This window comes from Meles meles, chromosome 7 (genome assembly GCF_922984935.1).
Source record: "Meles meles chromosome 7, mMelMel3.1 paternal haplotype, whole genome shotgun sequence".
Lineage (NCBI taxonomy): Eukaryota > Metazoa > Chordata > Mammalia > Carnivora > Mustelidae > Meles > Meles meles.
In genome coordinates this window covers 104904828-104932101 of record NC_060072.1, presented here as the reverse complement: position 1 = coordinate 104932101, position 27274 = coordinate 104904828, and the positions used below count along the sequence as shown (strand labels likewise).

The following is a 27274-nucleotide window of genomic DNA, read 5'->3' as shown; positions in this document are numbered from 1 at the left end:
CTCCCTGTTTGTGCTCTCTCAGTCTCTCTGACAAATAGATACAATCTTAAAAAAAAAGGGGGGGTGGCGCCTGGGTGGCTCAGTGGGTTAAAGCCTCTGCCTTCGGCTCAGGTCATGATCCCAGGGATCAAGCCCCGCATCGGGCTCTCTGCTCTGTGGGGAGCCTGCTTCCCCCTCAATCTCTGCCTAATTGTGATCTTTCAAATAAATAAATGAAAATCTTAAAAAAAAAAAAAGGAATGTGCTTATTCTGGGCATTTCATATAAATGGAATCATACCAAATGTGCCCATTTCTCAGCGTGACATTAACATAACAAAAACATTAGGGTAACATCTGTCGGAGCACAAATAGTTGTTTCCACTTTTTGGCCTTTATATAACAATGCTATCAACATTTGTGTATGTTTTTGTATGAACACACACCTTCAATTCTCTTGAGTACAGAAGTAGGGGTCGCACAGCTAGGTCACGCTGTAAAAAATATTTAACTTTGAGACACTGCTCAACTGTTTCCCATGGCGGCTGCACTGTTTTCCATTCCCATCAGCGACCCACGAGGGTTCCAAGTTCTCCACAGCCTCACCAACACTTGCTTATTCCATTTGTTTTTTTCTTAATAACCATACCAGCAGGTATGAAGTGGTATGTCACTGTGATTTTAATTTGTACTTCCTAAATGACTAATGAGCTGAGCATTTTTCTGTGTGCAATAAGCCATTTGTATGTCTTGCTTAGACAAGTGTCTATTCATATCCTTTGCCCATTTTTTAACTGAGTTATGACTTTTTATTATTGAATTATAAGAGTTCTTGACAGATTCTGGATACTAGATCCTTATCAGATATATGGTTTACAAATTTTTTTTAATTCGATGGGTTATCTTTTCATTTTCTTGGTAGTATCCTCTGATGTACAAAAGTTGGAAATGATCTACTTCTTTCTATATCGAGCATTTCAATACTACTTGAAGATTTGGGAGGAATTTAAAAAACATTTTAAAATTATATATTTTTTATTTTTTTATTTATTTTTTATTTTTTTTTAAAGATTTTATTTATTTATTTGACAGAGAGAGAGATCACAAGTAGGCAGAGAGGCAGGCAGAGAGAGAGGAGGAAGCAGGCTCCCCGCAGAGCAGAGAGCCCGATGCGGGACTCGATCCCAGAACCCTGAGATCATGACCTGAGCCGAAGGCAGTGGCTTAATCCACTGAGCCACCCAGGCGCCCCATATATTTTTTATTTTTTAAAGATTTTATTTGTTTATTTGAGAGACAGTGAGAAGCGAGAGGTCAGAGGGAGAAGCAGACTCCCTGCTGAGCAGGGAGCCTGATGCAGGACTTGATCCTGGGACTCCAGGATCATGAACCGAGCTGAAGGCAGTCGCTTAACCAACTCAGCCACCCAGGAGCCTTATTTTTAAAAATTTTTTTAAGTAGGCTCCACACTCAGGATGGGGCCCAATGCTGGGCTTGAACTTATAACCCTGAGGTCAAGACCCGAGCTGGGTCAAGAGTCAGATGCTCAACCCACTAAGCCACCCAGGCACCCCTAAAAATTACACATTTTAGAATAAAAAAATACTTTATAAAACAAAAGGGTAAGATTTGAAAAAAAACTGGGAACTTTTGGTGAGCTGATGACCTAGGTCCCCATAATTATGTCAGGTTCTTAGTATAAATAATATAAATGCATGCCATCTAGTTCCTAGTTTTTTTGTTTGTTTTTGTTTTTAATATTTTATTTATTTGACAGAGAGAAACTGCAAGCACGCAGAGAGAGGAGGAAGCAGGCTCCCTGCGGAGCAGAGAGCCCGATGCGGGGCTCGATCCCAGGCCCCTGGGATCATGACCTGAGCCGAAGGCAGAGGCTTTAACCCACTGAGCCACCCAGGCGCTCCTAGTTCCTAATTTTGCTTTTGTTTACTACTCTTTCATTTTTCATTAAAAAAATTATTTAAAAATAATCTCCACACCCAACATGGGGCTTGAACTCATAACACTGAGATCAAGAACTGGATACTCTACTGACTGAGCCAGGTAGGTGCCCCTGTTTACTACTCTTTCAGAAGAACCAATGAAGAATTTAAAAATGGAGTCAGATTATCCTTTGGCTAGAGAATGAGGATTTCTAGAAGCACTTACAGCTCAACGTTTTTTCTCAGGGCCCCAGTATACTGGTACTCGAACTATAATCAATCTTTCCCCCTTTTGTCAGAGGTAGATACCATAGGAGCCTTACAAGGCACAACTCCAGCTGGCCTGCTTGCTGGCTTCCAAACTGAAGTTTTATATTTATGGACAGCAATCCAGAGCGGAGTCCAAGTCCATCTGAGTTTAGAATTGCTACCACAGCAGAAATCGGACACTTTAGGAGCTAGAAGGCATTTACCATGCCTACGTGGATGCCACGTCTCATTACAGCATACACAACTATTCAGTGATCAGAACTTTAACCTTCTGGGATCTCATATCCTCCTCAGATCTGCACGCAATATGTGCGCATGAATCCTTTTTCTTTTACAGTGAACTGCCTGAAAAATTACTATCTCACTGTTTATAATTTTATGTAGCACAATGACCATGTAGGCTTTTCTTATGAAAATGCCATAGCAACATGAATACTTGGTACTGAAAGCATCTTTAATGGACAAAAGCTTTTTATTTTGCATTTAAACTTAGCCTGTGCTTGGACTGGGGACATTTATTTATTTTTTTGTTGTTAAAAGATTTCATTTATTTATTGACAGAAAGAGAGAGAGCACAAACAGAGGGAACAGGAGAGGGAGAAGCAGACTCCCCAATGAGCAGGGAGCCCGATGTGGGACTTGATCCCAGGACCCCGATCTGAGCAGAAGGCAGACACTTGACTGAATGAACCACCCAGGTGCCCCAGAGTGGGGTATTTACATAGTCAACTTGATGACTTCATGTGAGCCAAGAACAAAACCTGGGTCTGATCATTTTTTGGCCTGATCTTTGCCCTGCTTTCTGACCAATGTCCTTATAGCTAGAAAGCAGTAACATTCTACCAGAAGCCTCTATTACTAACAACTTTGGTACATATGGCGCTTAGATAGAATACTTCATTCAAGGTGTCCGGAATTTAATGAATCTCACTTTATCTTCAAAGCCAGTGCCTGAATAGAGAGGAACTTGGATTTAAAAACCAGTCCATTTTAAGCCCAAAGGCAATTCTTACCCAGAAATTACTTATCTTTATTTTTAGTGCCTTACTCGCTACCTCCCTTCTCATTTTGAAAACAGGCAGAAATAAAGACACATGCAACATTTTTTGGGCTGCATGAATCATGGACAGGCTTTGAAGGTCTCTAGGGAACTACTGAGGCTTCACCATGAGAACTCCAGGTGGGGGGTCCTAAATCTCCTGGCCCCCGACTTCAGCAGTTGCTGGAAAAATGTCAACATGCACACACACACACACACACACACACACACACACACACACACCTACCTTAAACACTATGCTTGAGAAGGGCAGTTTGCCTAGAACAGTTTTTCCTGGCAGCTGCAACTAGGCCACCTCATTTTTGTTAAAGCTACAAGTCACAGTTTATTAACTGTATTCAGAAATGTGAGTCAGTCGATGAAGAGAAGGCTGGAGTGCTCAAGGGAGGTGACGCAAGCCAGAAAGGGAAAGATGGAACTAGGAGTCCCACCCCCTTATGGAAAAAATTCCTCCATATTTAACCTTCTCATCAAAAGTGTGAAAGACAGTGGAGGTAAAGATATGAGTTAGACGGTAGAGATGACAATGATATCTAACTGACATAATAATATTAACAGTAACATTCAGTAAGAAGAATATATTTGAAGAACAAGTGATGTTAGCAAATGGCATTTCTAACAAGTTCCTAGGACGCAAGCCAGGAGATGCTAGGAGGTGCCCATGCTGCTGGTCCCAAGACCATGCTTGGAAAGGGAGGGATAAGTATTTATTAAGGGAAGGAAGGAACAATTATTTAATTACAATTATTTAAAACTACTTCAGGGGCGGGGGGCGCCTGGGTGGCTCCATCTGTTAAGCATCTGCTTTTGGCTCAGGTCATGATCCCAGGGTCCTGAGATGGAGCCCTGAGTCGGGAGCCTACTTTTCCTTCTCCCTCTGCCTGCTGCTCCCCCTGCTTGTGCTCACTTGCTCTCTATCAAATAAACAAAAATCTTAAGAAACAAAACTATTTTGGGTCAAAGGTTTACACATTTTCCCTCGCTCAGTCCCACTAAGCTTCCCAGTTTGCTCTCCCTACTTTTCCAGGGCAGAGGAGAATGAACACATCTGCGCCACGGGTATGACTGAGTGATTCTCTGGGAGTCGGGCATTTCTTGGATGACTACACTATTTTTAAAAATTCACGTATATTTCGCACTCTTTCCAAATATTGCTTGTTATGAATTAAATCCAATTTAAATAACTATTAAACTGCTTAATGCTTAACCTCAATCCTTTAGTGAAACTGCCCTTCGGGAACACGAGGAAATGGATGGCTGAAGTTTAATAATTAGTCTATGGTGACGCAACTAGTACACACTTAATCTGAACACAGTCTCTACCTGGGCCAGCGGGTGTTGGAAGACAATGCACATCCCACTCTTTTATTCTGCCATTTTATCCCCACCTACCTGAAAGGTCTATCGGGTTTTTCTCTCTGACTCCTTTATGGGTCCTCTATTGTTCTAATCAAACTGGACCACCTGCTGTTCCTCAGATTCTCTCACTTTTCCCGATCTCCACATGTATGTTCATTATTCTTTGTAGCTAGAAAGATTCCTCTCTCATCTCTACCTTACTAGAATCTTCTATAACCTTTAAGGTCCAGCTGAAATACCATTTCCTTTTTGAAGACCAGTCCCATTTTTGAAAGGCTGCTGCACTGAACACCTCCAGTGAGTTCTGATGGCTGCCCAGACAGATTTAAGGTCAGTGGGTGTATAATTATTTTTGTAGTATTAGGTTGGGCATATAATCTCATGGGCCCAAATTTCCACATGCCTCTGTAAATGAATGATTCTATTTGACATTAAAGTTACAATGGCATTCAAAACATGAAGTTTTGGGGCATCTGGGTGGCTCAGTTGGTTATGCATCTGCCTTCAGCTCTGGTCATAATCCTGGGGTCCTGGGATTGAGCCCAGCTTTGGGCTCTCTGCTCAGCAGGGAGTCTCCTCTCCCTCTGTCCTTCCTCCCTGCTCTTGCTCTCTCTCTCTCTCTCTCTCTCAAGTGAATAAATAATCTTTAAAACACAAACAAACCAAAAAATAAAACAGAGCATGAAGTTTTGTGCAATGTAAGATATCGGAGTGTAGACAAAAAGGAGATGAAAGAATGTATTTAAAAGAAATTGCCAGGGGTGCCTGGGTGGCTCAGTCGGTTGAGTGTCTGGCTCTTGATTTCAGCACAGGTCTTGATCTCAGAATTATGAGATGGAGCCCTGCGTCAGATGTGGCACTGGGCGTGAAGCCTGATCAGGATTCTCTCTCTCCCTCTTCCCCACTCCTCTCTCTCTAAAAAAAAAAAAAAAATCTTCAAAGAGAAAGATTTAGATTATGATAAAATCTGTGGCTATGAATTAGAATAAAGTCTCAAAATGTAGACTCTACCTAGACTTTGAGAATTGGAAAAAGGCTTGAATATCATCTAAGACTACCCCCTCATTTTCTAGTAGAATTCTAGTAGTAGAATTTCTGGACCCCGTTTGTATTATGGTCAGAAGTTCACATTTGTTTAGTTAATGCTGTTTAATTTCCATCTACCTTGGCTTTGGTCTCTTTATATCATAATTTCAGTGCTACCTGAAGAAAGCTTTTTACACTGAATAACAAATTTAGTTCCGAAGGGCCAGACCTGACTTTGGTCCAAGAGGAACTGAACTGCAGGACCGACTTTGATTTTAAAGGTTATTAACCTTAGTCATGCTAACCTGAACCTCTGAGGAATGAATCCTTACCCCACCAAGTGCAATTTCTTCCTTTCTTCCTTCTTAAAAAAAAAGAAAAGAAAAGAAAAGAAAATAGTTATTTATTTATTTGAGGGAGAGAGAGAGGAGGGGCAGAAGGAGAGAAAGAGAATCCTGAAGCCGACTCCCTGGTGAATGGGGAGCCCAAAACTGGGCTCAATGGCATGACCCTGAGACTATGACCTGAGATGAAATCAAGAATCAGACACTTAGGGGCGCCTGGGTGGCTCAGTCGTTAAGCATCTGCCTTCAGCTCAGGTCATGATCCCAGTGTCCTGGGATCGAGCCTCACATTGGGCCGAACTTCTCCCTCTCCCACACCCCTGCTTGTGTTCCCTCTCTCGCTGTGTCTCTCTGTGTCAAATAAATAAATAAAATCTTAAAAAAAAAAAAAAAATCAGCCTCTTAACCGATGGAACCACTCAGACACGGCCCAGGTGCAATTTCTGTTCAGTCTAACAGCCAAGCCACAATCATGGCCAATACTAGAGGAGACCACTCATACTAAGCACGTGGCCATCTAGTCCATTTGGCCAGCTCCGGCTTTGGCCGCTGAGAGGTATTTCATGTGCTGACTCCATCTTGGCTTACCCACATAAGTGAATAGAACAGGACACCAGGGGCATTTATCTTTTCCACCCCACCCTCTCTTTGAAATCCCAGTGTGAGTAAGAGCAGGGACTTTAGAGCAGGGTAGAAACAGGTTTGACCTCCGACTGGTTACTTAACCTCTGAAGGCCCCAGTTTCCTATCTACATAAGGGTGAGGATAACAGTACTTTAATTATCTCCTGGGAAACCTGGCAGGCGTAGGTGGGGTATGTTGGGTACTTCAGATGATGTCGTAGGCATACCAAATCTTTCATGAACGTCAGCAATTGTTACTGTAGGCCAGGTGTGGTGAATGTTAACATACTCCATCAACAAGAACTGTGTTCTCTGCTCTTTGTACAAGCCTCTCCATGGTGTTTCAAGCCCTCCCTGATTCCATTATGATACCAACACTGACTCCTAAAACCCTATCTGTATTCCAACTTCTCTCCTGAGCTCAAGCTTGGGTTTCGTAACTCTTAAGACATCTGGAGGTGGCCTGGGAACCTAGAGCAAATCCAAAACAAGACCACTGCCTGGCAGGGCACAGTATGGGACGCTCCTCTTGACCTCTCTGCATTTGTGAGATATCATTATCTTTCTAGCAGAAGGACTGAGTGGGTTTTTTTTTTTTTTTTTTTTTTTTAAGATTTTATTTATTTATTTGACAGAGAGAGATCACAAGTAGGCAGAGAGGCAGGCAGAGAGAGTGAGAGGGAAGCAGGCTCCCTGCCGAGCAGAGAGCCCGATGTGGGACTCGATCCCAGGACCCTGAGATCATGACCTGAGCCGAAGGCAGCGGCTTAAACCACTGAGCCACCAATTGCTTCTTCATCCTCCATTTAATCAGCGGCCAAGTCATACACTCACATGTTCACTTAGTCAATAAATACTTCTTGCCTTTTTCAGAAGCCAGGTATGGTGTTCCACTCTGGGAAATACTGTGGTGGGCATAACTGACATGGTTTCTGCTCTCATCCACAAATACGGAATCACCAATGGGAATATACACGTGGGAGGAAATTTCAGTGGGTATGAGAAAGTGCAATAGGGGACATCATTTAAAATAAGAGTCAGGGGCTCCTGGGTGGCTCAGATGGTTATGCATCTGCCTTCAGTTTGGGTGATGATCCCAGGGCCCTGGATGGAGCCCCACATCTGGCTGTCTGCTCAGTGGGGAGCCTGCTGCTCCCTCCCCCTTTGCCCAACACTCCCCCTACTTGTGCTTTCTCTCTCTGTGTCGAATAAATAAATAAGATCTTTAAAAAAATAACATAAAGAGTCAGGAAAGAACTCTCAGATCACAGGAAGTGACAATCTGAACCGAGACCCCAAAGATGAAAGGAGTCTGTCAGGTGAATAATGAATGAAGAACATTCTGGGAAGCTACATTAGCAGGTACAAAGGCTCCGAGGTAGGAAACCACTTAATGCCTTTCTCTGAGGAACTGAAAAGAAGGCAGTGTGGCTAAAAAGTTGTGAGCTTGCTTGAGATGAGGCTGGTAAAGCAGGCAGGGGCTTACTAACTGTGTACAGAAGGGTTCTGAGCTGGAGAGGCACCGGGTCCGACCACTTTGCTTGGGGAGGGAGGGGGGCAAGAACAGAATTAGAGACCAGTTGGGAGGCTACTCGTGTGGTTCTGGTGACAGATGGCCAGTGGCTGTGGCGATGGAGAAAAGGGGATATATTAGAGACCCAATTTGGAGGTGGTATTGACAGGACTTGGGGACTGGGATGTGGGGAGAGGCTGAAAGGGAGGTGCAAGGCTGAGTCTTTGATTTCTGGCATGAGCAGTTGTAGATGCAAGTGTATGCAGAAGCTACTTTTCAAAAGATTCCGTGTTCTTAAAATACCTCACGAGATCCCTATTTTCCCCTCTTGGTGCAACCACCTTGTCTCCCAGTCCGTATAACCATCTGGATCACTGTTCTTTCTCATTGGCTTCCCTACTTCCTGTCTGTGTCTGCTTCAAATCACCCCATGCTGATAATCACCCCATTATTTTCCCAATACAGCTCTGATCACATTATTTCTCTTTCAGATACCTCCCATGGTTCCCTGTCACTGACTTAATTAAGGATGAACCCCTTGCTTTGGCTCTCCAGGCTCTATGATCTACCTTTCCAGTCTTCTTTCTTTTCTTTCTTTTTTTTTTTTATGGGGGGGGAGGGGCCAAAGGAGAGGGAGCGAGAATCCCAAGCAGTCTCCATGACCGGCACAGAGTCCAACGTGGGGATCCACCCCAGGACCCCAAGATCATGACCTGAGGAGAAATCAAAAGTTGGACCCTCAACCGACTGGGCCACCCAGATGCCCCTCCGGTCTGATTTCTACCACTTCTCTATTTAAGTCCTGTGGACTACTTCCTGTTCCACCATGTCCACTCCCTGTCCAGCACTCCAACGCCCTTGTTCACGGTATTCCCTTCTGTCTCACCATCTCAGTCTGCTGGAACCTTATTCAGCTTTCAAAGTTCATTAAAGGTCCAATCTCTCAATCTCATACAGATTTGTAATTCTCTTATGGCACTTAGATTTCTGTCTTTTATTGTGGCTGTTAGAGTACTTATCTCCGGCTCATTCCCTACCCCCGAACTGTAGACAATACTTTGGAGTGCCTGGCTCTGATTACTCATACAGCAGGGCCCATTGTAGGGTTTAACTCCCAGTAGGCACCTTTGCTTGAATTTACTTGGAACAACTCGTGTTATGGATGAGGGAGCAGAAGGCTAGCTGAGGACAAAGCACAAGCAGACACCCCTCAAGCTCTCCCCCGCCTCACTCCTGGGTGGGATAGGTGTAACATTCCTCCAGGAAACTTCCAGCTATCTTAATGTTAATGCTTCCTAGAGGGAAAAACAGTCTTAGCTTGATAATAGCAATGCATCCAGTGACCTGAGGGTCTTCTTTAGCATATCAAAGTCCTTTTGGACACCTCCCATTTTCTCTACCTCTCCCAACTCCCAAGTATATAATTGGCCACTCTTCACAGCCCAGGTGCGGAAGTTTTTTCCGCCCATCAGTCCTGTCCCTGTGCTTTGATAAAAACACCCTTTTGCGCAAAGATGTCCCAAGAATGCTTTCTTGACCCTTAGCTCCAGACCTCACCAACATTCCAGAACTATATCATTAAGTATCCTAAAGAGTAATAAGACCCCAGGTGTTGAAGGGGAGGTTATTTCCAACACCATAGCAAAACACCATATCAAAATTGACCTTCTGTCAAATTCCTTGTGATCTTACAAAAGACAAACATACATGCATCCCTTTAATGGAGTTTTCTGGCTGTTTAAAGTAATCCAAGGCAGCGGTACTCAGAAACTTATCCTTTCCTTGAAGTTCTGAATACAAAAAATTACAGCGTCTAACTCAGGTTTTTCAAACTACTTGTAACTGACTAATAGGTCCTGAAACTAATTTAGTGGGACATAAGCAGTGCTGAAAAAAACAGAAACTAGCTACACACAGCTTATATAAGAATAAAGAATGTTCCCTGAAACTTTTGTTTCATATATATGTACATATATATATATATGTACATATATATATATATTTGGGTCATGATTAAATATTTCTCACCATGGGTTGCAGTCACAAAGGTTTGAAAGCTACCACATTAATGAATTACTGCCTACCCCAAGATCAGTACACAGAACTTGAGCAGGAAATATAAGATATTAAGAAAATAGCAATGAGGGGCGCCTGGGTGGCTCAGTGGGTTAAAGCCTTTGCCTTTCGCTCAGGTCATGATCCCAGGGTCCTGGGATCGAGCCCCGCATCGGGCACTCTGCTTGGCAGGGAGCCTGCTTCCTCCTCTCTCTCTCTGCCTGCCTCTCTCCCTACTTGTGATCTCTATCTGTCAAATAAATAAATAAAATCTAAAAAAAAAAAAAATTAAAAAAAAAAAAAAGAAAATAGCAATGAGACTGTCTAATTAAAAGTTATTCACACTTTAGGGGTGCCTGGGTGATTCAGTTTGTTAAGCATCTGACTCTTGATTTTTAGCTCAGATCAGGATCTCAGGGTTGTGAGATCAAGCCCCTTTCTCGCCAGAGCATAGAGTCTGCTGAAGATTCTCTCTCTCCCTCTGCCCCTTTCGTCTCACCACCCCAAACACTCTCTCTCTAAAAAACAAAAACTCTCAAAAAAAAAAATTCACTTTAAAACGTGAATGTCTGATATACCTAACTTCCCTTGGGGTGTCTGTATAAGTGCCTTTAACCCACATTAATCGTGAATTAATAAAAAGTGGGTCAGAATCATTTTGGACTACAGGGCTTCTTGGTACATCTGACAAGGATTTCCTCTAGTATCCCCATTACCCAAGACAGCGGGGGTTCTGGAACCAGGAACTCCAGGAACTCCATTGCGGAAAGGCTACGGATCTCTAGGTTACAATACACAGAAACGGTAATACCTTTGTAAGGAAAACATTTACAACCAGAGTGCACTCTTTCTTCCATGCACGTGTCAAGCCTATCAGTTTCTGTCTGCATGTAGATATTTAATCCACACATATCCATGTGGAATAGCTATGCCTGATAGGAGGCAACAGCACTTGGGAGATAAGAAGGGGGGATCTGGGAAATGGCAGAATGGCAAGGGGGTTCAGGAGTACAGTAGATGTTTTACACCTAGTGTTTATTGCTTGATGACTGATGGTAATGGGAGGAGAGTAGAGGGGAATGATATGGAGAAAACAATTTCCCAGTCAGCTCTATGCTCCACGATAGCACAGCAGTAGCTCTCCAGGAGTGCACTGGCAGTATTCGATCACATTAGCACAAAACGGACAAATTCCAAGCCCTAATTTCAGCCCTAGCTCCATTCAACAGGTTACCCCTAATAATTTGTTGCTACTTATGTTACGTTCTCAATTTATAGTCGAGAAATCAACAGAGAGCTTCCAAATGAATGAATGTAAACACTCTTAATTGCCAATTACAACCCCAATTACAACCCCAACAAATAACTGGGTGAGAAACAAGTCTCAAGGAGTAGAAGTTCAAAGCTGCTGTGGTGTGAAGAACTCTGGATTGGGGGTTTTGATAAATCTGGGTTATATCTGAGAGATACTGAGGTGCCTTTTGCCTCGAAAGTTTTACACTTCTTACAAGGGAGGGAAAAGGGGACCTTTAGTTGGAAGAAAGGAAGATCAGCTTGGGTTTTTGGTTTTTTTTTTAAGATTTTATTTATTTATTTGACAGAGATCACAAGCAGGCAGAGAGGCAGGCAGAGAGGAAGGGAAGCAGGCTCCCTGCTGAGCAGAGAGCCTGATGCGGGGCTCGATTCTTGGACCCTGGGATCACGACCTGAGCGGAAGGCAGAGGCTTTAACCCACTGAGCCACCCAGGCGCCCCGATCAGCTTGCTTTTATATGTAAAAGACAAGTAACAATTGTATCAGCTGCTAAGGTTATTTAAATATAAATTAATGCCTCTCACATTATCTAGATCTAGTTAACACCCTTAGGTGATATTATATTCAATGTCTCTACTGACTACTGGATACATTCCAAACTTCTTTCTGGCATTTAAGGCATCCCACATCTAACTTTTATCCCCAACTTCTCATGACTCTGATCTTTTTAATCTGCTCCTGTCCTAGTCCTGTTTGCTTAATTCTTCCCTACCCCTACTCTCCTAACTGGAAGTCCTATAACCTTCATAAAACCTTCTGAATATTTATGCATCAGCTCTTGACCTTTGAATTCCTACAGGACTTTACAAGCTGTCCTTTTAGGTAGGCATTAATGTCCTCATTTCATAGATAAGCAAATTGAGGCCCAGGGTCCCACAGTCCGCCAGCAGCAGCAGGGCTGGGTCTGACTTGCTTGCCTTCCCAAGTCCACACTTTTTTTTTTCATTGTGCCATGCTGCTTCCTTGTATTAAAAAACCAAGGAGGAAGGATGCAGCAAAAAAGCCTATAAAGCAGTTATAATACAGCTTGTTGTGACATAAAGTCAGACACATCACATCCTTTGAACCACATGGATAATAAACGTTTGGAGTAGCATAGTTTTTAAAGGGGGTTGTCAGTCCTGTTTCCCAAGCCCAGTATTAAAATGATATTCCAGGATAGATGACAGGTGAGTAAAGTTAAGAGGGGGGGTGAAAAGCAACAAGGTATAAGAAGAAAACATCAGAAACAGAGAGAAGAGAAGTAAGTGTAATACAAGCTGGCAATGCAGAAAAAGATTCCGAACATGCAAATACAGAATACGGGGCTTAGGGGCCCACAAAGCTAATACCTAAGTTAGGGAGCCTATCCCTACCGACAAGAAGCGCGCATGTGTGAGAGTTGATATTAATAACAGACAGCAGTACACATGGACAAAGAGTGGGAACTCAAGAGAGAGACAAATAAGGATAGGTCGTGGGGACACAGGGGAGGTCATGGCATGATGAGACGGTGGTGGCGCCAAATGAGGGGCCAGAAGGGTACGGCAGGGGTCACAGAGAAAGGTAAAGGGGTTCAGAGGGCACGGCGCCCCCAGACTCGAGGAAAGACTTGTCTTCCTCTCGAGAGCTGGTCGGCGTGATTGAAGATTCACATCCGCACCCCACAAAGCCTTCCTGGGTGGCTCCGGAAAGTGAGGGGGGGGGTCACGTCCCCATTCCCCGGGGACTCCGCGAGGGGGCGGAGCGAGGCAGGAGGGTCCTTACCCATAAAGATGGAGATGATGAGCCGCAGCGCCTGTTCCGACGCGCCCAGGGACGTCGCCAACTTGTTAAGGCTCAGCTCCTCGAAACCCCACCGCAGCACCTTCGCGAGCTCCGCCACCGTTCCCACGTCCCCCTCAGCTGCGGACGCCATCTTTGCTCCGGGCGTCCCCCAGGGACCCCCCAGCTCCGAGCGCCCCGAATGTGGGCACAAGGCTGTAGCTTCACCCCCAATTCCGGCCCGGAGCCCGCCCACGGCGTGCGCATTGGCTGCGGGCCCGCCCAGTGGCTCCAGACTCCCCCGGCTATTGGTCGGCCTGAGAAGGGGGGCGGGGCCTAGGGCAGCAAGGTAGGCAGAGGGCGGGTCTGAACGTTTGTAAAGCAAAGGTGACTCCCGCCGAGAATGAGCGCGGGGCGGGCCGGGGGCGGGGCTTGGAATCGGGAACTAGAGTTGCGATTGGAAAAGTCTAAAGCCGGCGGCGAGGTGATTGTACAACTCGGTTCTAACAGTTTGGGGGAGGAGTCGGTGAGGGCGAGTGTCCGGCCGGCTCGTGCGGTGTCTTCCCATTGGCTGAGGCGGGAGCAGGCGAGAGTCGGGACGGGGGGGGGGGGGGGCCGTCACCCGACCGCAAGGTTACTCTCGGTCGCCGGCGCGCCGGGGTTACTGGGGCATGTAACGGAGAGGGCGGGAATTCCTGGAGCGGCTTCGCGAGCGCCTCCTAACGGCACCTTCGGGCCGTTCTCAGACCGTTAGCACGCCGCCTTCACTGCGCATCCCTTTTCGCGCAATTAAACCCTCACCTCTCCCGAGAGGCGAGGAAACCAACGTATGCCGTTTTAGTCCTTGTTGGTTTCATTTATAATAAACGAGTTTGTCACTATGTAAGTAGTGCAGGTTAATGGTAAAGGTTCAAACAGTTTAGAGACATAAAATAAGAGTTCTTTCCTCCCAGTCTTACTTCCTACGGGTAAACACCGCTCGGACTGCACTAACAAAAATGTGCCGAGCGCTTCGCGTGTGCCTGGGACTGTGCTGGGCTCCGGGGAATATAATGATGAACCCAAAACAATGGAATGGGCATGCTGCACGGTCATAGTGTTAATGCATGTGTAATTGAAAGCAAAAGTAAGTGCTCTGAAGCAAAGGAGCAGGGTGCTATAAGAGTATGTAACAAAAGAACACTGAGTTTCTTGTAATAACTGGAATTTGCGAAACAATCTTGTACTTTATAGCTTATACTTCTTTAGCCCTTTGCTCCTCACAAAGCATTTATAGCCATATTGTTTCACTTAATTTGGCTGTGAAACAGGATGTTAATTATTATGATTCCGTCTCATAGGCAGAGGCTTGGAGAAATTAAGGAACTTGCTAAGTTCCTTTTCCAGTAAGTGGCAGAGACAGACTTTAAACTGAAATCTGTTAAATTTCACTTTCCTCTCCCCCGTTTTTAGGAAAAAAATTAAAAATATGAAAAAAAATTCAGAACAGCTGAGAATAAGATACACCCCCCTCCAAATTAGGAAACAAATATCTCACATACAATTGAGGAGCCTAATATATGCCTACTCCGTGGCATTTTCCTCCTTCCCTTCTCAGAGGTCAAAACTTTACTGACTTTGGTATTTATCTGTCCCATGCCTATTTTTATACTTTACATAATGTGTACATCTAGAGAGAATATACAGTAAGTTTGTATGCTTTTAAACTTTATATCAGTGGGATTACAGTGAATGGATAATTTTGCAGGTTGTTTTTATGCTTAATATCTATTGAGATATAGTGTTTTCACGTGTAGTTCGAATCCACTCATTTACAGTGATGTAATATTCCATTGTATGATCATACTACATTTAGCTTTTCATGGTCATGTTGAGGAATACTTGGGTCATTTCCTATTAATTTGTGTATTGTCTTATGACAAACATTGCTGCAGTGAGCATTCTTTAAGCAAGAGTGAGAGTTTCTCTAGGACTGTGACTCCATACCTTTTTTTTTTTTAACTAATTGAGATCTCCTGTATGAAACACATTGCTATCCAGTAAACACACATATTCATACACTAGACAACAAACACATATAATACTCACACAAACATACCCACAATACACACAGCCATACTGATACTTTCTACTCTATTTTAGTTCATTAAAAAATTGCTGATCAGAATCCACTAAATTGATCAATACCTACTGGTAGTTCATGATCCTCACTGAGGAAAGACCTCCCTAGTGTTTATAATCAGGAAGGGAATTATGGGTTGTAGCTTATGCACACTTTTAACTTTATTATTTTGTTGAATTGAAGTGTCTGGGTAGATGTTATTTAAGATCCTTAAAATATCTGACTTGCTGAATAAGTAAAATATATTTGTTAAAGCATCTAGTCAATTGGACCTTGTCTAAAAATGTAGAAAGTTGTGGGATGCCAGGGTGGCTCAGTCGCTTAAGCAACTGACTTGATTTCAGCTCAGATAATGAATTCAGTGGCCTGAGATTGAGCCACGCCCACCCGCCCACCCATAGGGCTCTGCAGGGGAGTCTGCTTTGGATTTTCTCTCCCTCTCCTTCTGCCCTCTCCTCTCTCTCCACTTGCACACACATGCACACATTCTCTCTTTCAAATACATAAATAAGTCTAAAAAAATGTAGAAAGTTGTTTTTTGTTTGTGTCATGCAACTGGATAACATGTCTGCCCCTGCTTGGGCTTCTGGTGTTCCAAGAGAAGGGTGGGCATGGGACAGAGGCTGTGTCTATGTTGACGCAACAGGTGCCTATTTTCCTTTTTCCTCAAGTGTCTGGTTAGCCACATTCTCTTCATTCCTTCCCTTCTCTCTACTGCAGTCTTGGTGGTATGTCTTTCTATTTCTCCTTCCCTCCTTCCCTTCCTTCTTTCCTTCCCATTGGCTCCTTGATCTCTATGATCATCAGTAGGGTTTCTCATCTTAGAACACCTTGGCTTTTTCTGAAGTTACTGCCCTCTTTTTCTTTTTCCTCCCTACCATAATTTTGTGAAAACAATCTTGCATTCTCATCATGGCAGAGATGGTTGGTATTTACTCAATATCCACGCATGTGCCTCCGACTTCTCGACTCCCTGGAAGGCAACTTGGGACCATGTGACTAGTTACGGCAGATGGACTATAAGTAGAAACGAAGTGTCATTTCTTGGCCAAGGTGGTAAAGAGCCAGAGTGACTCCCAAATTTCTCTCTTCCTTTGCTTCTCTTTCCTTGCAGAAGCCGTATGTTCTGTATGGCATTGTTAGAAGAAGGAGCTCTAGACTCAGCTTGAGTAAGAAATAAACCTTTCTTGGGACGCCTAGGTGGCTCAGTTGGTTAAGTGGCTGCCTTCGGCTCAGGTGTTGATCCCAGCGTCCTCGGTGGGGAGCCTGCTTCTCCCTCTGCCTCTGCCTGCCACTCTCTCTGCCTGTGCTCACTCTCTCTGACAAATAAATAAATAAATAATCTTAAGAAAGAAAGAAAGAAACCCTTGTGGTGTTAAACCCCAAGGTTTAAATTTACTGCTTCAACTTACCCTAACTAACACATTAACCCACCAGTTTTTGCTCTCATTAAAATTTGGTATTCATTTTCACCATTTATGAAACTAATCACCCAAAGACCACCAACTACTCCTTAATAGTTATATTTACTTTCTCTACTCAGTCTCAGATTTTTAATTTCCAAGAGCTCTTTTCTTTTCTTTTTTTTTTTTAACATTTTATTTATTTGATAGAGAGAAATCACAACTAGGCAGAGAGGCAGGCAGAGAGAGAGGAGGAAGCAGGCTCCCTGTGGAGTAGAGAGCCCGACGTGGGGCTCGATCCCAGGACCCTGGGATCATGACCTGAGCCGAAGGCCGAGGCTTTAACCCACTGAGCCACCCAGGCACCCCTCTTTTCTTTTTTTTAATGCTGGAATAACTTCTTTCTTTCCAGCCTTCTTTTTTTTTTTCTTTTTAAAAGATTTTATTTTTGGGGCGCCTGGGTGGCTCAGTGTATTGAGCCGCTGCCTTCGGCTCGGGTCGTGGTCTCGGGGTCCTGGGATCGAGTCCCGCGTCGGGCTCTTTGCTCGGCGGGGAGCCTGCTTTCCTCTCTCTCTGCCTGCCTCTCTGTCTACTTGTGATCTCTCTCTGTCAAATAAATAAATAAAATCTTTAAAAAAAAAAAGATTTTATTTTTAAGTAATCTCTACACCCAACGTGGGGCTTACACTTAAAACCCCAAGATCAAGAGTTGCACACTCCACTGACCGATCCAGCTGGTTCCCAGCATTCTTGTTTTATGTACACAATCTGCTATCTTAGCCTCCTGAGAACATAATTAGGGATTTTGGAGGAAGGTTTCTTTCTTTCTTTTCTTCCTTCCTTCCTCTCCTCCTCTCTCCCTCCCTCCCACCCCGCTTCTTTCTCTCTTTTTCTTTCTTTGTTTCTTTCTTCCTTCCTTCCTTCCTTTCTTTATTTGTCATTACCCTTCTATTCCTTGCATTTTTCCTTTTTCCTCTGGATTTTGTTTTCTCTTTGTTTCTTTCATATCTTTTATGGTGATGACTGTCCTTCCATATACAAGCAAGGAATCACAAAGTTGACTGGGTATAGGAATGACTGATATATATGTGGATTGTATATATGTGATTGGGCTGGGAGCCCTCCTTTCCTTTGAGAAACTCCCAAATGTCAGCATGTGGTGGGTTTATTCTTTAGGATTCTACAGTTTCTTCAGAGGAATTGGCCAGCCTTCTGCCAGGAAGGCATCTTCCTGTTTTTAGCTCCATATCTCTCCTTTGTTCTTTGGAGTGCCTACTGTTCCAGAGTCCAGAGTTTCTCATATCCATTTTCTCAGATTATACCATCAGTTATCTGCCTGCTACTGATGGGGTTAGGTATTTACCTAATGGCGATTGGTCGGGGACGGGGGTTGAGTCTAGGCTTTCAGGCCTCCGACTTGGCTCCTGGTCAACTACTGCCCTCTGCTGTATCATCTAGCTCCCCTCCCCGACCATCTTTCCATTCTCCAAAACTGTATTTAAAAGATTCACCCGAAACTGGGGTGCAGGGCTGCAAGAGCACCCGGTTCTGGGGGTTCCAAACAGACCAGGTTGAGCCACCTGCAGCTGACAAAATCCAAAGGCACAGAGATGAGTGGTGGTGAAACCGGAAAGGAATTTATTTCAGTGAGACCAGCGCTAGTCAGACACAGGCTAATGTTCTACGACAGTGTCCCAAGTGCTGAAGCTACTTCTAGGCTTATACAAGGCAAATGTGGGACAAGGGTCGGTCGGTACACGCAGGTGAGCAGACCAGGTCAGTCATTACCTTGGGGTCAATCACTGATGGTTGGGGGTTTTGCTTGAGGGGGTAGTTTTGGTTCCCATCACAGGATGTATTGTTCGCAGGGTCTTTTGTCTGAGTTAAGAGATAAGCTGGGAAGAAGAACTTAATCAGAAAGTTTGAGGTTAAAATGGAAGTAGCTGAAGTCCTCTTTCATCTTCACTTTGTTGTTATAGATTTATATCTTCCCCCTTGTATCCTTCACTGTTATTTTACAGGATCTTAAGTAAGTCAATCTGCCATTTTTATTAGCAGCCTCCTTCTTTGATTTAAAAATATTTTTCTCTGGGATGCATGGGTGGCTCAGGTGGTTAAATGTCTGACTCTCGGTTTTGGCTCAGGTCCTGATCGATCTCATGGGTCATGGGATTGAGCCCCATGTCTCAGGTTCCATGCTCAGTGGGGAGTCTACTTGAAGGTTCTTTCCTTCTGCGCCTTCCCCATTGCTCGCTTGCTCTCAAATAAATAACATCTTTAAAAAGATAAAAAAATATTTTTCTAGATGGCCTACTTAAAAAAATACTTTTGAAGATTTTATTTATTTATTTAGAGAGCAGGTGGGGAGGGGCAAGGCGAGAGGGAGAGAGAGCATCTCAAGCAGGCTTCTCGCTAAGCACCGATGACCACACAGGGCTGACCCCACAACATGGAGATCATGGCCCCAGCCAAAACCAAGGGTTGGATGCTCAGCCGACCAAGCCACCCAGGTGCCCCTAAAAAACACTTTTGGGTAACCTATTTTTCTAATAGTTTTAGATCTTTAAAGAACATGCTTAGGCAGCTGTATTAGTCTGTTCTACAGACAAACAAAACCAGTAGGATCTATTGATCTATCTATCTATCTATCTATCTAATTGGCTCATGTGAATATGGAGTCTGAAAAGTCCCAAGATGTGCAGTCAGCAAACTGGAGACCCAGACGAGCCAATGGTAAATGATTCTGAAGGCCTGAGAACCAGGAGAGTGAATGGCGTCCCCTCCAGTTTCAGTGTGGGTGGGAAGGCAGGGGAAGACTGATGTGCCAGCTTGAAGACAATCAGAGAGGGCAAATTTTCCCTTACTCAGCCTTTTGTTCCATTTAGACTTTGAAAGGTGTGGATGAGACCCACCTCCTTTGGGGAGGGCAATCTGCTTTACTCAGTCTACATATTCAATCTTTAATCTCATCCAGAAACACCTTTATGGACTCCAAACACCTTTATGGTTAACGTTTAACCAAATGTCTGGGCACCTCTAGGTCCAGTCAAGTTGACATATAAAATTAACCATCACAAGTCTATCTCTTGTCCACTTGGCATCCATATTCATCTCCTTAAACCATACTTATTCTCCAAATAAAGACAATGGCAAGGTTATATTTCTACCTAACACAATAGAACAGTCCTCTGTACTACTGAGAACACACCAACCTCTTCACCAGAAGAGGAGGTGAAGTTATTGAGTGATGTTTACTCTTCTCCTTGATATCTCATAACTTAAACACATGATGTAAAATTAAAAATACTTAAAAACTATGATATAAGAGAAGGAAGAAACCAAAGATACTTGATATGTATATATTTATAATAAAATAAGCAGGAATATTCATGACAATTACAGTCTTTGTTTCTGTAGCTGGTTCACATGGTTACAGCTGTTATTTGTAACTACCTTCTGTTATCTATTCTGTATTCTCTTTGCCTTCAGCAAGCACCTCCGTTGGTAGTGGTTCTTTGTCTGGTGGAATTGATGTAGGAAAGATGATGGGGTTCGAAGCTGACTGCCAAGAAAGAATTCTTGAGACGTCTTTGGTGCAAAAAGGTGGTTTTATTAAAGTACGGGTTTTGTTAAAGGCAAAACCCAGGGTACAGTGGCCTATCCAGCCTGGGGGAAGCTGTGGACACAAGTTAGAGCCACATAGTCATTGGGTCCCATTAGGAGACAGTAGTCATCCAATTCTGGGCCTCCTTTAACTGTAGCCAAGATAACAAGGGCTATTCTGTTTTGGAGGGCCATCTTTTGAATTAGTGTAGTAAAAGACAGGTCCATGGCCACTTTGTAGGGACCAAGGGAATCCAAATCTAGGGAATTTCTCTTAGCAAAGTTTTTGTCACCTCTGTGGCCTTTTTACCCAAATAAGTCTCCTGGTGTAAACCCTGTCTTACCATCTACTGCTTATTTTTAGGTATAAAGATCTTTCCTTCATTATTTACAAGTCAGTCCTGTGCATTTTTGAATATCCTTTTTCCTGGGCTAGGTGAATTTCTTGGTCTGAATAGACTGGATTTATGGACTTTACTGGAATTAAGACTGGTAAAAGACTTAATATTTGTTGATTTTGTGCTGCCTTCTTGGCTGCACAGTCTACTGAATTGTTTCCTTTAGAGTCTAAGGTCATATCCTTTGGATGTCCTTTGAGGTGAATTATGGCTACCTCCTTAGGTAAGTATACAGCCTCAAGAAGAGTCATAATTTCAGGCCCATATTGGGGAGTTATGGGTTGATAATAATCCCTTTTTCTTCCAAATTGCTTCATGGGCTTATAGGACCAGGAAGCCATATTTGGAGTCAGTATAAATATTGATTTTTAAGGCTTTGGCAATTGCAAGGCACAAGTGAGTGCTAGAGCATACCCAGTGCTTCTTATTCCCTTTTCCATGGAACTATTGCCGCCAGTAAACCATCTGCATTTTCAAATGGGGCTATCTTTTAAAGCTGGTTGACTAGAATAAACAAGATCAATAACCTCTGAAGAGTTATGCTCTATAGACATATGGTAGTCAGGTCCAGGCATAAGGTAGCTAGGTTTAAAGTTTGACAGGTTTTGGGGTGCTTGGGTGGCTTAGTCATTGAGCATCTGCCTTGGGTTCAGGTCATGATCCCAGGGTCCTGGGATCGAGTCCTGCCTCAGGCTCCCTGCTGGGCAAGAAGCCTGCTTCTCCCTCTCCTACTCCCCCTGCTTGTATTCTCTCTCTTGCTGTCTCTCTCTCTGTCAAATAAATAGATACAATGTTTAAAAAAAAAGTTTGCCAGGTTTAAGTATTATTTCAAGCATATCTTTTTAAAAAAATTATTTATTTATTTGACAGACAGAGATCACAAATAGGCAGAGAGGCAGGCAGAGAGAGAGGGGGAAACAGGCTCCCTGCTGAGCAGGAAGCCCGATGCAGGGCTTGATCCCAGGACCCTGAGATCATGACCCGAGCTGAAGGCAGAGGCTTTAACCCACTGAGCCACTGAGGCACCCCTATTTCAAGCATATCTATAAGTATAGACTGGTATTTAATAAGTCAACTTCCAATCATTCATTGTTGGCCTTTGGTCTTTAAGACACTCTGGCCTTATGTGAAGTCATTACAGTCAGGGACTGTCCCATAGTGAGTTTTGAGGCTCTTTCTACTAGGAGGGCTCCTCTATGCTTGGCTAAAGCCTTTACTTGCAATTTTATATCAACGGAGGTGACTTCCAGGATAAACATGACTAGGGATAAAATCATTGAGAAGCCCTCTTTGAGGTCCAGCTTTAACAACGCCCTAATTACGAGGAATCACTGGCAAGTGGGAGAAGACTCATCTCAAGAGACAAGGGCATTCCCAAGGGCATAATCCAACCCATTCATAAAGAAAGTGGGATCATCCATTACCTCCACAAGTCCATAGTTAATCCCATAGAGGGGGCATGCTCTGGTTTAAGGAGCAATTTTGTCATCCCCCAGCCGCACAGAATTGGTCAAGGTGATAGCTGAGTTTTACAGTTACAGTGTTGGGAAGGTTTATAGAACACTTCTGTAGTACTCCTTGATTTATTTTGTAACAAGAGTACTTTTCATCATAAGACTACTGTTATGTGGTATAATATGGCTTTGCAACTCAAACAGAATTACCTGATGCTAGCAAAAATTATACTGATATGATATTGATGACCAAGTGTTTTGGGAGAGAGAATTACAACCACCACAAGATGTAATATTTATGGAAATTAACCGGCTGGAGAAATCGTTACAGGTAACAGAAAATTTAATTACCATTTTAAGCCAATCAACTCAAATATATCATAACCATAGATAAAGAAGATACTCAAATTAATTCAAGATTATCGGAGCACCTGGGTGGTTCAGTGGGTTAAAGCCTCTGCCTTCAGCTTAGGTCATGATCCTAGGGTTCTGGGATAGAGCCCCACATTGGGCTCTCTGCTCGGTGGGGAGCCTACTTCCTCCTCTCTCTCAGCCTGCCTCTCTGCCTACTTGTGATCTCTGTCAAATAAATAAACGAAATCTTTAAAAAAAATTATTGAAATTACGGGAAGGGATTTTTTTTTGATTCATCTTTTGTCTTTCTAATCCTGTACCTATTCCCTATTGGTTGCTTCAAATATTATTAATTGGATTTTTATTACTATTTCTATAGCTATGTTATGAATGTTACAAAAAGGCAAAGGGAAAAACTCACCACAAAGCACATGTACAATGTTTGCATGACAGATCTCATTGAAAAAAAAATCAACTGTAATAATTCCTATTAAAAGCTGTATTGTTAACCCTGTCCCTACCCCTACATAGACTCCTAGGCCACCTCAATCAGGCCTAGCATCGAGGGACATGATGGACCCATGGCAGATAAGGAATCACCCTGACATTAAGGGACAAAATAATGGTCATCAATGCTTTCTGCCAGAAGATTTTTTTTTTTAAAGATTTTATTTATTTATTTGACAGAGATCACAAGCAGGCAGAGAGGCAGGCAGAGAGAGAGAGAAGGGGAAGCAGGCCCTCCACTGAGCAGAGAGCCCGATGCGGGGCTCGATCCCAGAACCCTGAGATCATGACCTGAGCCGAAGGCAGGGGCTTAACCCACTGAGCCACCCAGGCGCCCCTCTGCCAGAAGATTATTGATCAAAGTTGGGGGGGGGGTGCTATGGGGAAGCAATGAGAAAAAAACTGTCTAAAGGCCCTGACGTAAGGGAGGCCATTTTTAAAATTTCTTTCAAAGTCAACACGACTATCTAAACTTCGTTTAAACCAAAAGCCTGATTTAAGGCCTGCCAAGCGTCTACTTTACAAATGAGCAGCCTGAAGGAAAGCCTCCTGTCCTTACGAAGTCGATCAATGCTTATTTCTATATTCTATGCCTACATAGTAATCTATAACTTTTTTGAGAGATGGTACCTCTGACATATTGATTTATGGCTCTTTATGTAAAAAAAGTATATAACCCTGTGAAAACCGTTCACTCCCTGGAGCACTTTCTCCCCTGTGAAGACTGTTTTCCGGGCAGCTGTCCTAATTTGGGCTCCAATAAAACTCTCTTCTTTCTTCTCATAGTAGGGTTCTTTCGGATCAATTTATATTGACAGAACGAATATAGCATGTTGTGCTTTATAAAGCCATAAGTATGTGTATCTTTAATGGGGCAGTTTAGGTGGCATAGAGGGACCCCCCCCCCCCCAAATTGGCTTTACTTTATTTCTGTCTTTGTCCATTTGGACTGCTATACCAAAATACCACAGACTGGGTGGCTTACAAACAACAGAAATTTACTTCTCAGAGTTCTGGATGCTGGAAGTCCAAGATTAGGGTGCCAGCATGGTTGGATGGGGGACCTCTTTGGTGTTATAGAATTTTTGGTGTTCTCACATAAGGCTGGGGAGCCATCTGGGGTCTCTCCCCACCCCCAGGGCTCTTTTAAAAGAGAACTAAGCCCACCCTTAGAAGGCACCCCTTCTTAGGGTTTTTCTATGTCAGGACTTTTCACTGTTTGGTTTTACTGAACAATAAGTGAGTTGGTATTTTGCCAAGCATTGTTTATATTAGAGCTTTTAAAGATTTTTTTTCTTTTTAATTTATTGTACAGACAGAGATCACAAGTAGGCAGAGAGGCAGGCAGAGAGAGAGGAGGAAGCAGGCTCCCTGCTGAGCAGAGAGCCCGATATGGGGCTTGATCATAGGGCTCCATCCCAGGACCCTGGGATCATGACCTGAGCTGAAAGCAGAGGCTTTAACCCACTTAGCCACCCAGGCACCCTAAGAGTTTTTGACAATAATGCTGATACCCCGTATGTTGTAGTGATGGAATTCTCTTCCTGACTCCTGATGCTTCCTTATAGGAATCCTCCTCTAAGAAAGCTGAAATCTACTTGTGCTACAGAGCCCTGGGGGAGATTGTAGCTTTCAGAGTTGAGTGCTTGGCTAAGGGAGGCAGTGCTAATTTGGCCAATGGCATTCCATATTCAGGACCAAGGAGGAAATCGTTGAGACTGACTGATCTGGAGTTGAGATGGCTTGTTCACAGGCTGGAGAGTGGCAGAGTCTCAAAAATTTGCTGGGTGGGTTTCAAGGTCATATACATATTGCAGGTAGGCTTGGTGGCATTGCCTGTGCCCTAATTTGTGAAGTCACTGTAATCTGTTAGTGAAATTAAAAAGAGGAAGAAAAGCTGGCATCAGGGCCTCTGGCAGAGGTATTGGTCCTTAAACTAAGGGCACAGGCTTCTGAAACTTCAGGAGGAACTATGGTTTCAAGAATCTACTAGAGGTCCTTTCTCTAGCTGAAACAAACATGGGGACTAGGTCTTTAGAGATTCCATAAAAGGGGCAAAAACCACTGAAAGGAAACCATCTGTCCTCTACATTGTGGAGTCTGGATTGCAGGCAGAGCTCACCTATCAGTGCAACACTGGGCACCAGAAGTTTGGAACCAAGGGAGAAACTGGAAATGAAATGTTCCATTCAGGAAGACCCGCATATGGTAAGTATAGAGTGTCCAAACTAACCTCTGTCTAAATGATTTCTTTCCCTTGTGCTTAAGTTCACCAGCTATGGATTCTGAATGGTTTGCATAAACCTAAGGGCATTAAGGTGAGGTCAAAAAAGATTTTCTCCTACCCTCAGATACACATGAATTTCTTCGTCAGTCTTTGGCAACATTAAGTATGGGTTTGGAAATATAATTGTAATTTTTCCTGGGATGTTTGCTTTGGGGTCTGGGGTTGGCTGTTTTTAGACATTTTGTGGTTGTGGGGCTGGTGGTGTGATATTCTTGCGCCTCATGAACTCTTTGGACATTTCAAAACTGGACTCGGGAAAGGTTGGCCTGGGAGCTAGCACAGTCTCCAAAATCTTGCAGGACCTAACTCACGCAGATTTCACACCCTCGCCCTCGCCGTTGAAATCCCCAGAGGGTAAAGCTGTGACCCAGAAGGTAAAGCTGTGACCGCCAAGCAGTGGGGATAGGTACGGTGCCCTAAAGCACGGCTGGGGCTCGATGTCAGGCTCACTGTCCTTGGTTAGAAAGCGGGAGGCTGTACCTGCGCCTCTGGGCCCACCAGGAACTTCTCGAAGTTCCAGGCGCCTTCTTTGGGGTGCATGGGAGACCAGGTGATGAACTTCTGAGCGCAGTGGTGTGATCACTGGGGGGAGGGCAGAGTCCCCGCAGGAAGGCAAGGACGCGGTGAGCCGTTCCCCTCTACGTCTCAAAAAGTGTCAAGGTGGGCTCTAACCCGCTGCCAGGTGGGACGTACTCAAGGGGATTCAGGATCTCTTCGTTCCTGGCGTCTCCTGATGCATGAACTGGTTGCACTGGAAGCCGGGAAGCTGAGCACCACCAGTCCCCCGCCACGAGCCAAAGGCCCGGCTGCAGCTCGGCCATCTGGGCGGAGTCCCGGACTGTTGTGCCTCAGAGAGAGGCCACATTCTCAGCACCGTGTCCCGCAGGGAGGCCAGGCTGCTGGGTTCCGCGCTGGCCAGTGGGCGCGCAGAGGCGGCCTGCACTGAGCTAGGGGCCACAGCCCAGAGCTGAGCTGCGCACAGGGTGGGGGGGGGGTGGGGGATGGGGGGGCTGTAGGACCGGAGTGCTTATTGTTGGCATTTTTAAAAAAAGATTTTATTATTATTATTATTATTATTTTAAGATTTTTATTTATTTATTTATTTGACAGACAGAGATCACAAGCAGGCATAGAGGCAGGCAGAGAGAGAGGAAGGGAAGCAGGCTCCCTGCTGAGCAGAGAGCCCAATTCCGGGCTTGATCCCAGGACTCTGAGATCATGACCTGAGCCGAAGGCAGAGGCTTTAACCCACTGAGCCACCCAGGCGCCCCAAGATTTTATTTATTTATTTGACAGAGAGATTACAAGTAGGCAGAGAGACAGGCAGAGAGAGAGGAGGAAACAGACTCCCCACTGAGCAGAGAGCCCCATGCGGGGCTTGATCCTAGGACTTTGAGATCATGACCTGAGCGGAAGGCAGAGGCTTAACCCACTGAGCCACCCAGGCACCCCATTGTTGGCATTTCTTAATACTGTCATTTAATCTCATTGCTGAACTCCGAGAGCTATCTTGGTTGACAAGAATGTAATGCAGATGGGAATGGAAGAGATGAATTTTCGATCTTGGGTGCAGAATGTATTTAACGTTAGTGCATTGCTCAGAATAATTTTGGGGGCTTCTGGGGCCAGGGTGCTGGAGGGCACAAAAGAGGAACAGCAGTTGGCCCTGGGTTTATGGAACCCTAATTAGATTCCTGTTCTTTTTTCTTCCGGGTAGACTGCCACATCCTAAGTTGATGATATGCTTAATTGTCAAATCTAACAGGTTAAAGAGGAGATGCCGTGGAAGTGTTGGGGTGATAGAGCTTTCCTGATGGAGAGAGCTCCACGATAGGACTGTTGTGGCCACTCCATTCCATCTCTCACTTAGCCCCTGGGAGGAAGAGTGGCTTATTTAACTGGTAAAGATGGGAAGAATAAA

The 27274-nt window shown here is 44.1% G+C and overlaps 1 protein-coding gene and 1 pseudogene across 1 annotated transcript in view; both read right to left on the bottom strand.

Moving 5' to 3' along the window:
• LPCAT3 (lysophosphatidylcholine acyltransferase 3) overlaps positions 1-13469 on the bottom strand; it is a 39087-nt gene extending 25618 nt beyond the window's left edge. The window contains exon 1 of the mRNA XM_046011646.1: positions 13229-13469. Within this exon, the coding sequence (XP_045867602.1) occupies positions 13229-13379 (151 nt within the window). The 5' untranslated portion in view covers positions 13380-13469. The remainder of the gene's footprint in view (positions 1-13228) is intronic.
• Positions 13470-13728: 259 nt separating this feature from the next.
• LOC123946466 lies at positions 13729-26807 on the bottom strand (annotated as a pseudogene).
• Positions 26808-27274: the final 467 nt, after the last annotated feature.